A 13273-nucleotide genomic window follows, 5' to 3' on the forward strand; every position below is an offset into this window, starting at 1 on the left:
GAATTTTCAGCGATGGCTTTCTTCAAAGCAACCACGAGCTCACCCCCTTCAGAAAGTTGATGATTGGTCCCGGGGACGGAACCTTGAAACCGGCCTCTGATAGAAAACCAGAGTGCGGTAGGAACAATCACCCGTCCACTTGTAGTCTAGATGAGAAACAAAACACAGATTGGGGCTAGAGTGCCCAAATCTGAAAACACAGCGACACCTGTTGGCCCCAAAGCTTGGCGCCCCTTGCGGTATTTCTTTATTCAATTAAAATAATATGTATGGCTGAGTACAACACAAAGACCAGCCAAGAGTTTACACCTTTAAGTCCAATCTGACTGCCCACAAATCCTTCTCAGCACAGAGGATCTATGCACACAGATCTGTGTCCTCAAGCAACACACTGTGCCTCCCTCTGATCAGCCAAGTTCACAAAGCAGGCCAGCCATGGGCATACATCTGGCATAACTCAAGAGCATGATACATCTTCTCAGCTCAAACATACATATGCTGTTCAATCCCTGTCTTAATCCCTTGTCAATCTGCCATACTCCTCCTCTCACAAGGAGCCAGATAACACATACCTGTAGCAGACATCAAGCAATAGAAAGAGAGATAGATGAACAGAGTCAAGGCTTACCAAGTTCAGCTCGTGAAACAACACTGGAGGAAGCAACAGCACTAATCTGTGCCTGCAGGCACTTGAATCCACAATCCTGCTTCACATGTGTGCTTGCTCTTGCCTGTATCCTCCTCCTGATGCTCACTCCTATGCTGTTCTTGAAAATACAGATCTGAAAATCAGCACAGTACCCGTCTGTACCGCCTCGGGATACGTGCCAGGCGTTATACTTGCATAAACAGTCTGCTGTCCACTTCTGTACCTGCCTGAATTTGAGAAAACAGGCCTGTCCAGCACCTGTCCAGCACCTGTTAACCCTTCTGCAGCAACTGTACCTTCTGTACCTTGCTGCCCGTACACTGTACGGCAGCTGTACAAGGTGTACCTGCTGAAAAACACACTGCACAGCCTGTACAGGGCTTCTGCGCAGCCAACCAGCAGCAGTCCTGAGCGCCGCCAGCAACAGAGGAGAAAGAGAGAGAGAGAGTGCCCAGTTCTGGCTGTACAGTGCTGTACGGCTGGTTCCACTCAGAAAAACAGCAGCCAAGCTGGTCTTCAGCAGTCGCCTCCTCTTCCTGTGCTTTTCCACGCTAGTACCACATGCGCATGAGGGGAGTTCTCCTTTTGCTACACGATTCCCCAAAAAGGGAAGAGAGAGAGAGAAGAGAGAGAAAACCCCTTCCCAATTTAATCCCTAGGGCCCCAACTTAATAAGTTCCTAGGGCCACTAAGGCCTAGGGGCAAACTCCAATAAACATTAAAAATTAATGTTTCTAGTTCCCCCCTTCACACCTAGGGTTGTCCACACATCTTAAACACTGTCCGGGCACCCCCCATGTGAATCATAAAATATTCTGACCCTGCAACCACCATGCCCACACTTGTCCTGCTCCATTTTCACAGGGCCATGACAGCACCAGGGGCTGGTGGCTTGTTGTGGACAAATACTCATGCACATAAACCCATAAATGTTGCGTTGAATATTATGCACTGTCCACTTGTTACCAAGCCATTCTGGCTGTTGTTTCCTTCTGCCTAGACCCTTTGTTGGCAATTGGCAAGATCCATGCTCTCCTCATGATGAAGATGTGCTGCTTCTGCTGATGATGTGTTGCTGCTGCAAATGATGATGATGTTGTGAGTGAATGTTGAATGATGTGAGGCTACTGATGGTGACTTAAAGGCTATCCTAACTGTTGGAGTAGCCCTTGGGCAAGTCTTATCAGTTGCCATGCCTGGTGAAGCCATTACCCTAGTCTTGGGTTAGCACATCCCTCAACCTTGGGTAATGCTAACCTGCGGTTATCATTGCTCCTAAACGAATCAGGGAAGTTACATTATCTTCTATTAGATTCACGTCCTTATAAATTCATACATGAGACAATCCATTGCAACTTAACCTTTGAATTCGTCTAACCCAACATAGCATCCGAATAAGTTATGTGGATCTTACCTAAGCCAATGTGGAACCCTTGCAACAAACCCTTGCTATTGGCATGACATAATTGCTATGAGATAACTCCAATTTCATCTCGACTCAAAGGTCGGAGTTTGATACACAAGAAAAGGCTAAAATTGAAGAAATCAAGCAAACTATCACATCATTGAATAGTATACTCCACTCTCTCTCTAAGAGCCTTGTTCTCTTTATTCTCTCTCTAGCTTTTTGAACAAACTTCTATGTCATGAAGATCTTTCAACCTCCATAGCTTAGGACATTCAACAAATGGTATCAGAGCTCCAGGTTGATATTGCCTCGAGCGTTAGCGTGTGACTATACTTACAGTGCGTCGCCCCAACATCGGCAACTAGGCGCCCAGTGTAACATTGCTCCATTTGCTGTCTCGGAATAGCTGCCTACATTCGTTGCTTCCGTCACCTAGTATGGTTGCTTTTGCCTGTTGAACAGTTGCTCCTGTACCTTGACGGCGGGAACTCTAAAGCCACGTAGATGTTGCGTTGACAGCTTGTCGGCTGTCTTTCAGCACATCTGAGCCTATGTCCACCAACAAACAAGACACATTAGCTCTGTGTGCCAGCAGCTAGCTCGTAGAAGAGCTGACTTGAAGAAAGGACTTTCTCCATCGTCTATCTGCATCAAATCGAGAAAAACAACAGCAATAGCAAGCACTTGCAGAAATCCAAACAAAGTAGGTATGGGGCTTTTTAAATTTTTTTAAAAATCTTGCTTAATTAAGGCATTAATCTTTAATCCCCGATCATTTCTAAAATTGAGGGCATATATCAAGCATTTAAGGGTTGCTATAGCTTGCCACATCATCATTTCTAAAAACCCCCATGTTTCGAAACTCTAATTTCAAAATACCCTAATTTTTGAAAACCTTAAAAAGTCTTTAATCTTCTCTGCAACTATGAGCTTTCACATGTTCATAGACAAGTTTAATTGCCGAGGTTTCCACTCTTGGCAAATGAAGATAAAGTTTCATTTGATGAAAGAAAAGCTTTGGGGCTTGGTGAAGAGCACTACAAGTGCAACCTCTTCCTCTGATGCTGAGACAACCAATGAAGAAGATCCAAGGAGACAATAGGAGGAGACAATAGGATCTATTTAGAGGAGAGAGGGCATATGCCATCATTGCTCTTGGCTTGAGTGATGATTATTTGCATCACATTTTTGATCTAGAATCACTAGCTTAAGCTTGGGAAATACTTGATTTGCTTTTCGGTGCTAGTGCTAAAAACTCAAAGCTATCTTTGAAAATCACTTTCTTTGAGTTGCAACTAAAGATAAGAGAATCTCTTGCGGCACATGTCAACAAAATGAGGAGTCTCGTGATAGATTTTGCTATAAAGACCATAAGCTCATATAGACGACAAGCCAATGGTAAAGCTTGCAGATTATGTGGGAAAAACAATCACTTGGAAAACTGTTAATGTTGTTGAAGAGCCTTCTTTATAGAGCCTTCCATAAAGAAGGCCAACTATTGTAGTGATGATTGTTAGTCCATTATGTGCGTTGTTTTCTTTTGTGTGACCTGATCTCTTGCATATCCTTACCCTTGGGATCCTAGAACTAACATGTGACCTGATCTCTTGCATATCCTTACCCTTGGGATCCTAGAACTAACATGTGAAACTAGAGCCATGTGATTTATCCTTGACTAGGAAAAATGGCATGAGCAACCATGAGTCTAGATTTATCCCTGACACAACATGAGGCAATCCTTTGAGGGAGGGCTTGTTGGGATCAAGGTATTGCTTGTGTGTGTGTGTGAACCACCTTCTAGAGAGTGGCAATGTTCAAGTGTTGTTTGTGCGTGAACCACCTCTTAGAGGAGTATCAAATAATATCTAGATATTTGTGTGTGTGACATAAGCAGCGATGTCGTTGTATCTACCATGTTTGTGTGCAAGATTGAGATGTGAGATATCCAAAATGAACTCTAAAGTGTCCTTTTATAGTGTGTCATGATGCTTGTTGGTTTGAGGTCATGTGTTGTGTTCATATTGTGCCCAACTTGTGTCCCAACTATTGGTGCACGTCTTGGGCACCTATTGGGTTTCCAAAACAGCCCCAAACAGGCCATATTATGCCATGCACCTTGCCTAGAAGAAGGTGGCTGCAGGTAGGAAGCGATCCATGTGGCACTCACATGCGTGATGCACGTGACAAAAATGAGCATGAAAGTAGTTTGCAGCTTGTAAGTGCCCAATCCAAAACAGTTCTCCTTCAAGAATAGCGATGATATGTCTGTCCCTCCGCATGCCCAAAAGAGCTCCTCATGCAAAACCAAGTTGTTAGGTGGCCTCACAATCATAATCAGCCAATTACGAGCGCCCAACCCTTAACCGTCCACACATTTTAAAAATCTGGTCCAACTTGTGTGAACAACTTATAACTTGTCCGGCCTTGTTTTAATGTAGTGTGTACACATGCAATTAATGTTTCGGAAAATCCCCAGGCCCATCATCTTGTACACCATAAATCTTGTAGTCTTCACCATACACCACGTGTATGGGCCAATATCCATATGGGTGTCGCCCATAAATCATACGACTCTCAAAGAATCACCACTCTCAATGAGTTGTCAAACCATGTCATTGGACTCCTCATGGGCACCACCTAGAGATCCATACACGTCCAAATCATCTTGTCATGCCCTTCAGGCTTGGACTCCATATGGGCACCAATATGATTCATAGTCATATCCAAGGCAGACACGTACCACATATCATAAGTCGGGGGTAGTGACATACCTTCCTCCAATCAGTATACTTAAGAGATTGCCCAACTTTCAAGTGAGAGAAAACACTCATGTGGGCGATTAGTAAGGGAACAAAAATATACACTCATGCCAATAGCGTGTACCCAGCCCTTGCAGTATTGACTGCCTTTTTTTTACTGGTAGCTAAACACGGGATCGCAGTCCTTAAAGAAAGCACTCAAACCTCCCGGTCACTCAAAAAAGCACAAGCGTAGTCAATTAATGTCGAGGTTCTGCTCTGAACTTTCATGATCCATCACACAGTAACTGATGCTTTACACTGTATTAGTGGTGTGACTTGGCTTCAGTTGGTAGAGTGGGCAACTTCGCATACTAAAAAAACTGTACTTGCAAGTCTTGATGATGTGAACAGGGGTGTCATAGTAGGTAGTCTATGCTTGGTATGGTGGAGTTGTTTGCATTAGCTTTGTAAATAGTCTAGACTTTGATGTTGTACGTGCCTGGCTAAGTTGGAAATCATTTTAACTCTTGTCAGTGTATGTTGATTATTACAGTCTTTTATCTTGGCATGGCATATGGAAAAATTATGTTAAAGTTTCAGTTTTTTGATGTTTTCTGTCATGTTGGAAAGCACTCTACTCATATATATGTGAAGTTTACTTGAAGTAAATGCAACAGCTGAACTTGTGAGAGTTTGCAGTTGTCTTCAAACTTTCAAAGCGTAAAGGGAATGATGAGCCAGTGCAGCTCCTGCACAAGCTGATTTATGGCAAGCGTGTAAAGGTAATAAACTTGTAACAGTTTTTGTAAGTTGCTGCATTATAACTACAAGCATGTGGTAGAACCTTAACCTTTTTCAAGATGTTAAAAGGTAGATATATTTTCTTTCAATTTGTGCGGTATTATCTAAGGGTCTTTACAGACAGATCCTCCGCTCTTGAAGGATGGGCAGGTGAGATATGGTTTGCCCCTAAGTTATGTTGGTGGATATGCGCAATCACCCTTGGTTTGATACAAACTTATCTCACAATGACTTGTCCTGCCACATCAGCATTTCGTGTCAACATGGAACATCAGCTTGCCATGTCTCATGCTTAGTCAGCATGACACTTCATTTTCGGGGGATCAATGATGTAAGTAAGTGCTACTTGCTGAGGATCAAAAGGCAAGTTGGCCTTTGACACCTCACTTACTTGTGATGCAAGCACTGATGTTGTGTATGGTCTCAAGGCATAACCATAGTAATAAAGGGTTAGCCATGGTAAAGACCCTTGAGGGAGAGGAACATCCTGATTATGTATAATCCTTGTACACCCTTGTGGGAGGGTAACCACATCTTGACTTGTAGCCCAAGGCTACCCCAGATCTTAAGGGCCCTAGGAAGGGTTAGTACAATCAATAGAAGTCATTGCTCATTTTATGGGTTGGCATTAGGTTTTTGTGGTCTTGGTGGTGAGAATCTTGTGTGCGCTGCAAGTGCTAGTATGTTTGCAATCACACTAGGAGGCCAGCTATAGTATATACTGCGGAGACCTTGTGTCACTGATGGTGATTATTAGCTGTTAGGGATGTAGTGCCCAAATTCTCTTAGGTTGTGTTATAAACCTAACTTGTAATTGATGCATTGATACCTAGCTTGTTGCGTGTCTAGTTAGCATGCTGCATTAATGGGCCATGTCTACAAGCAACGTCAGCTTGCATTGTCACCTCACATATTAGTTGTGCCTAATGTGCACGTACATGTAACATAACAGAGAAGATAGCAGAGTGGAAACTTGTCTTTGGTCGATGATACTCCACAAGGTTGCCTGGGACTTAGCCATTTTGGCTGTTTTTTTGGTAACTAATAGAAGGATCTTTTTCTGGGAAAAAAAATCTAGTCCAGGTTTGGAACGACATGATCTACACCTTAATTGCTAGTGGATGTCTCGAGAGCTCGGGTCATTGAATTCACAAATCGACGACCATATACCTAAAAGGGAGTCTTTGTCAACGCCTGCAGAGTGTCATTGATGGCAGGCTCCACCAATGGCAAAAATTCCTCCCAAAGTGTCTAGTGCTCCTTACAAAACTTTGAAGCCTATTGATCATTGTCTTGTTCATGCTCTCAATTTGGCCCGTTCAATGAACTTGGGACCTCTCTCTGAGAGAATTCTTTTCACAAAAGCATGTACCGGAAAACCTCGTAGATGAAAAGCTTGGCCATTTCGTGAGCATTTGCTTTCAACTAGGTGGCTCTGCTTACTCGATCGATCAATGATTGTAATATTACAATCATTCTTTGATCTGGTGATTTCAACTGCCTTAGGTAGCGTCAATTTCTCAACCATGCAGTCTTGGATGATGTCCTTTAGCTCATGGCTCACGTCTCACTGATTTTTATGAAATGGCTCACGTTGGTTTGTTGAGCTAGACTCATGTCTCGTGCCTCACATCTCACGCTTGGTGTACTCCTGTCTCACGTTTCATGCTTTTTGTGGACTCATGTCTCATGTCTCACATTTTTTGTGGCCTCACGCCTCATGTTGGTTAGACTCGGATTTTGTTTAATAGGTCCACTTATTTTTTCTAAAAGAAATAGGCATTGCTTGGGCACGGATTTCAAGTATTGTGTGGAGCCTTGTGTCATGTTTAGGGTTGGTGCACAACTATTGAGCAATAGGATTATCGAGATTCTCTCAGACTAGGTTGACCGAAGAGCAACGATGGAACTAGTGAGTGGAAAGAGAGAGGGGGGGTAGGGGGTAGATGCTGCTGGTGTTGTCGTCTCTTGAGGTAGACAAACTTGCCTTCTTGTGGTGAGCAATTCTTGAGCAATAGGATTACTGAGATTTTGGTAGGCTAGGTCGACTGAAGAGCAACGGTGGAGCTAGTGAGAGTGAAAAGAGAGAAAAAGGGGGAAGGGGGGGTTGTTGTCACTGCTGAGGCATACAAACTTGCCTTCTCCCTGTGCTTGTCCTTGCCCTTATCATTCTGCTTCTTTGTATTATCAAAAGGTCCTTTATACTCTATGGAGTCACAATGAAAGCAATGCCCAACAGCTATCATTGCATGACACTCTTTTAGGGGTTAGGGGAGACACTAAGGCTTCCTCACTCATGGTTATGGGAAATGCTAAAAACGCCTCTTCGTGTGGGGTGAAACGGCGTTTCAGCCACGGGGCGTGCTGGAAATGCGTTCTCGGTGCTAAAACATTTCAAGCAGTCAGAAACGTTGTTTCTGGTGTTTCTCACCCGTGAGAAACATTTCTCACGTTGAGAAATGGCCGTTTCACATGTCTTGCTGACACGTGGCCCCAAACATTAAAAATACCCAAAAAGGGTAGGTGCCCCAAGACGGCCAATCGATTTCGTAAGGTGTGGCTTGTACAGAAGCAAAAAACCCCGGCGCAATCACTTTCGAAATGTGTGGCCTGTACAAAAAACAGCCACTTTAGTGAGGAGAAAAAAAAAGTCCAAAGCGGCGTGTTATCAACGCATCAAACTATGAGAGTAAACCCCCAAATCGATGCTCTTTCTGTAGCGAAGGAAAAAGCCCCAAATCAGTTCTTTTTTTTCAGCTCTTCTTTCCTTTTTTATTCCACTACCTTTGCATTGCAAATCCTCCCCTTTTCTTTCCATAGCCTCTGCACATTCTCCTCTTTTCTTTTTTTGTGTTTGTCCCTTTTCTTTTCCATCCCCATTCTTGTGTGCATTTCTTTTTTTGTCACTCATGGCATCTAGGTAGCCACATCTTGAGAGAGAATGAAAAGAAATTCACCTAGAGTGACTATTGGTGGCAGCAGGTGGAGATATTGTTAATAAATATGACTCCAAGAGAGGTGGGGCAAAAAGATTTCTTTGTTGACGTTGTGGTTGTTAGCAGTCATCTCCTGTCTGTACCATAGTGCTCACAGAGGGCCTTTGTTGTGGGTGTAGTCGCCCAGAGTATTTTCTCAAATTTTCCCATCTTTTTGTATTTTTTCTATTTTATTTTGGTCGTGGGGTTGTTGTCTGTTGGCTGACTTCTATTGTTCTGGTTGACTTGATGGCCGACTAGCTGTTTTTCCCAATCGTGGACATCAGGGTTGCTGTCGGCTGTTTTATTGCTGGCCGACCAACACCTGGGGGTGGTATAAATACCACCCTTGTCCCCACCTCCTATTTAGTACCGGATCTTGCGTATAGAGCAGAGCTTATACAGCCTCTCTCTCTCTCTCTCTCTCTCTCTCTCTCCTGCATTTTGTTCTCTACAGCAGTTGTCTCATATTTCCGCTGTGCATTCCAACATGGTATCAGAGCCCTAGGTGGCTTGAAGGGTGGAGACAGTGGGAGCTTGAGGGTTTGTTGATTTGTGGTGGTGATTGGAGATTGCTTGGGTATCAATGACGCTGACCAGAGGAATTTGGCAGTATTTGGCTTCTTTGTATAATAAGGTATCACCCATGAAGCGGATCTCCTTGAAAGTACAGATGTGGGTGATGAATCCTGCAAAGTCTTCGACGATGCGGGAGCACATCAACAAGTTGCAAGCTCTTTAGCAGGAGGATCTTTAGGCTGGGAAGGAGATATCTTCAAAGGACATGGCCATCCCTTTGCTGTCTCATCTGACCTCTCAGTACTAAGCTTTCTACTCCTCTTTGATCACCAGTGGTAAGCTTTGCACCATCACATGGGAGGAGCTTGTGTCTATGGTCTTGGACTAGGAAGAGTGTTTTACGAACCCTCCACATTGTGGAGGTTCTGAGGTCTTGATTGGCCAAGGGTCGAAAGGCCGTAATAACAATAACAATAAAGGCAAAGGAAAATCTTCATCAGAGAAGTCTTCTGAGAAGAAGCCCGATTCAGAACGTGATAATTTGAAGGCCGAGCGGACCTGTAACAATTGTGGCGAGAAAGGCCACTATTGGAGGAAATGTTCTAAGCGGAGTACGAGAAGAGTGCTGATTCTTCAGCTTTAGCGGACAAGACTACAGCTTTTGTGCACATGGAGATTATGGACAGAGATGCTTCATCTTCTTCGAGCAGGGAGGCAGATGGTTTCACCGCTAGGGATACTCGGAAGTGGATTCTCGATAGTGGTGTTTCTAGGCACATGACTCCTTCCCGAGAGTTATTATAGGTTCTTAAACAGCAGTTAGGTCGCATTTTCACTGGCAACAATTCCACTATACCGATTCACAGTGAGGACAGGATGGAGATTATACCCGATGGCAAGGGGGGGAAGCATTCCTCTCGTGTTCTTTACGTCCCAGCTCTTGGTTTTCATTTACTGTCAGTGCATGAGGTTTGCAAGACTGGCTTCCGGGTGGAGTTTGAGGAGCATTCTATTGCTCTATGGGACAAAGAAATAGGCTAGGTTGTATGGGAAGGTGGAGTGGAGAATGGTATCTACAAACTCTCAGCACTCTCTTCTCTGACAAGCACTCAGATCAGTGATTTGTGGCACTTCCGTTTTGACCACTTGAATGTGGATGCGTTGCGAGCTTTTCGGGACCTGTTGGTGGATGGCTTGCCAGATTTTGGTAGCAGGTAGGGACATAGTTCTTGCATTTGTGGTAAGCAGCACAACTAATCTTTTTCGAAGCATGCTACTAGGCGGGCTTCGAAACCTTTGGAGTCGGTTCACCCTGACTTGTGTGGACCTATGCAGACTCTATCCTTGGGAGGTTCTTTATACTTTATGTCGCTTGTTGATGATTGTAGCAGATTTACATGGGTTTATTTCCTTTCCCAAAAGGACCAAGCTTTTGCTCGATTCAAGGAGTGGCATGTTATGGTGGAGAAAAAGTCTGGATTGCAGATAAAGACTCTTTGGGCTGACAAAGGGGGAGAGTTCTCTTCTAATGCGTTTGTGGCAGCGGACCTCTTCACGAAGTCTCTACCTCAGGCTATGCTCCGGTAGTACTCCAGCCCACATCCAGGAGCTGAGAGGGAGTGTTAGCAGTCATCTCCTGTCTGTACCATAGTGCTCACAGAGGGCCTTTGGTGTGGGTGTGCACGCCTAGAGTATTTTCTCATTTTTCCCCATCTTTTCGTTTTTTTCTTATTTTATTTTGGTTGTGGGGCTGTTGTGTGTTGGCTGTTCTGGCCGACCTGATGATTCTATCATGGCCGACTTGATTTTATTGCCCGACTGGCTGTTTTTCCCAGTCGTGGACACCAGGGCTATTGTCGGCTGTTTTATTGCTAGCCGACCAGCACCTCCTATTTAGTACCGGATCTTGTGTATAGAGCAGAGTTTATACAGCTTCTCTCTCTTTTCTGCGTTTTGTTCTCTATAGGAGTTCTCATATTTTCGCAATGCATTCTGACAGTGGTCTAGAAAGAGGTGGCTGTCCAAAGTGGTTTGAAGCCCATTTGCTTGCCTTGCCGGGGTTTTGCATGGGTAAATGCGAGAAGATTTGCTCGAGCAGATGCACTAAGAATGGAATGGGAAGCTTCACTTCTTTCCCCTCCACCAAATACTCAACGCAAGGAGCATACACTAGGTGCTCCAACTCAACATTCAGCTTGTTATGGCACTCCTGTAAGTGCTACATCTGACTATCCACCCACCCACTTCTTTTCATGCTGCATCATCTCTTGGGAGTGGAAGCTCATTTGATATGCCTACACATGCTCCTCCCAAAGGAAAGGCTAGGCTAGGCACTCCACTCTTCACATAGCATGGCATCCACAAAGAAAGACACAGGTTGATGCTGCTGTAGCACGCTTTTTCTACTCTTCTGGGATCTCTTTTAATGTTGCCTGTTCTCCATTCTTCAAGGAGACGGTGGTTGAAATTGCAGCATTTGGTGGTGCATACACTCCACCCTCTTATGATGCCTTGAGGGGGTGAGTGCTTGAGAATGAGAGAGCATCCATCAATGAAGCCATTGTGCAATGGAGCACGTATGGGGACTCTTTAATGGCTGATGGGTGGTGTGATATACGCAACCATTCAATGGCAGGCGTTCTTGCAGCATGTAGAGGGAATCCACTCTACATAAAGTCTACAGAAGCTGGGATGAGACAAAACTACCGCAACAAGGGCTTTTGGGCTGGTTTCATGTGAAAGAGACGGCCAAGCATCATGAAATTGTATGCAAAGCGGGTATCAGAGTACTTCAATAACTCTTTTCTTTGCAAACCTGCGATGTAATGCAAGAGAGTAATGGTGGAGGGTTCTGAAAGAAACAACCTCTTTGCCTGTGTCAATGGTGGCCTTTACCCAATCCAACTTTCCAATGTCTTTGAGCAAGTTATTGAGACAATGTGCCATGCATGGATGTAATGTGCAGGTACCTTTGCTCCAATAAGACCCCATGTTGCCTTGTTGGTACTCTCATCATCTGAAACAAATTGAATCACATTTTGTGGACCCACGTACTCAACAATATCACTCCATATCTCACATAGCACAAGAGCAGTTTTTGCAAGCTGATCCTTCACCTTGCGTCTCTCCTTTGGAGTACCAACCAACCTTTGCAAAGTGGCATTCCAACCACGTACCACCTCACCGTCTGCTTGCTTACTGTCTCCCCTTGTGTTGAAACTATGGATCAAGCACATAGGCAGCTGTATGTAGTGGAGATCATATTGGTTCCATCTACTCACTGCAAGATCCTCCAACTCTTGTCTTCTATTTGCATCAATCTCTATCAAACGGAAGTTCTCACCCATCCAAGCCATGGTGGCCTCATAAATCTTCCCAATGTAAGGCACATCTCCATCCACATGCTTCAAAACGCTAATAATCATCCAACATAACTTTATTAGATGCTCTACAGAAGGCCAAAACTCATCTTGTGTGATGGTAGCATAGCAAAGCTACCCAAGATGAGTAGGCCATGACTCCTAATCAAGGCATGCTATCGTCTAGTGACGTACAACATGATAGGTTGAAAGCTGAAATTTAATGAACCTTTATTTGAAGTCTAAATGTGGTTTTTTAAATTTTCATATTGTAGGTTTCATGTTGGTGTTGCCAATTGGTGGGAAGACTATAGTGTAGAAACGCTAGAGCGTCAACACCTGGCCATTCGTATTCTGGGGCAAGTGTGCTCCTCATCAGCGTTGGAGCGTTTATGGAGTACCTCTGGTTACATACACTCAAAGAAGAGGAATCGAATTGCCTTGGGAGCAAGAAAGCAGATGACCTCGTCTTTGTTAATGCAAACTTGCGTTTGCTAACAAAGATGAAGCATGAGTACATGCATGATAAGTACATTGGCTTTCATACATCGGAGGCAGACACGGGCTCTATCATTGGTGATGTAGTTGAGGAGGTAGACGGCGATGGGCAAACACATGAAGATGGCATGGAAGAAGTTCCACTAGAGGAGCATGAGGATGAGCTTCAGGAGGATGAGGCTATTCTTGAAGAGTCGGTCTAGAGTCTAGACTCTAGAGAGTAGCTTTCTTTTGGCATTTGATTTTACACTTTTTTGTAATGAGTTGGTCTTGAGGCTTGACTCATTGATGATTGAGTGATGGTTTTAGCTTATTTTGTGATT

General features: G+C 44.1%; 1 protein-coding gene across 1 annotated transcript in view; it reads left to right on the forward strand.

The window, feature by feature from the left end:
• Positions 1–13273, forward strand: part of LOC147640087 (uncharacterized) — a 39808-nt gene that overhangs the window by 18850 nt on the left and 7685 nt on the right. The window contains exon 3 of the mRNA XM_086776918.1: positions 5498–5580. Within this exon, the coding sequence (XP_086633044.1) occupies positions 5498–5580 (83 nt within the window). The remainder of the gene's footprint in view (positions 1–5497; positions 5581–13273) is intronic.

This window comes from Cibotium barometz, chromosome 3 (assembly GCF_041138505.1).
Source record: "Cibotium barometz isolate CiBa-2024 chromosome 3, ASM4113850v1, whole genome shotgun sequence".
Classification (NCBI taxonomy): Eukaryota; Viridiplantae; Streptophyta; class Polypodiopsida; order Cyatheales; family Cibotiaceae; genus Cibotium; species Cibotium barometz.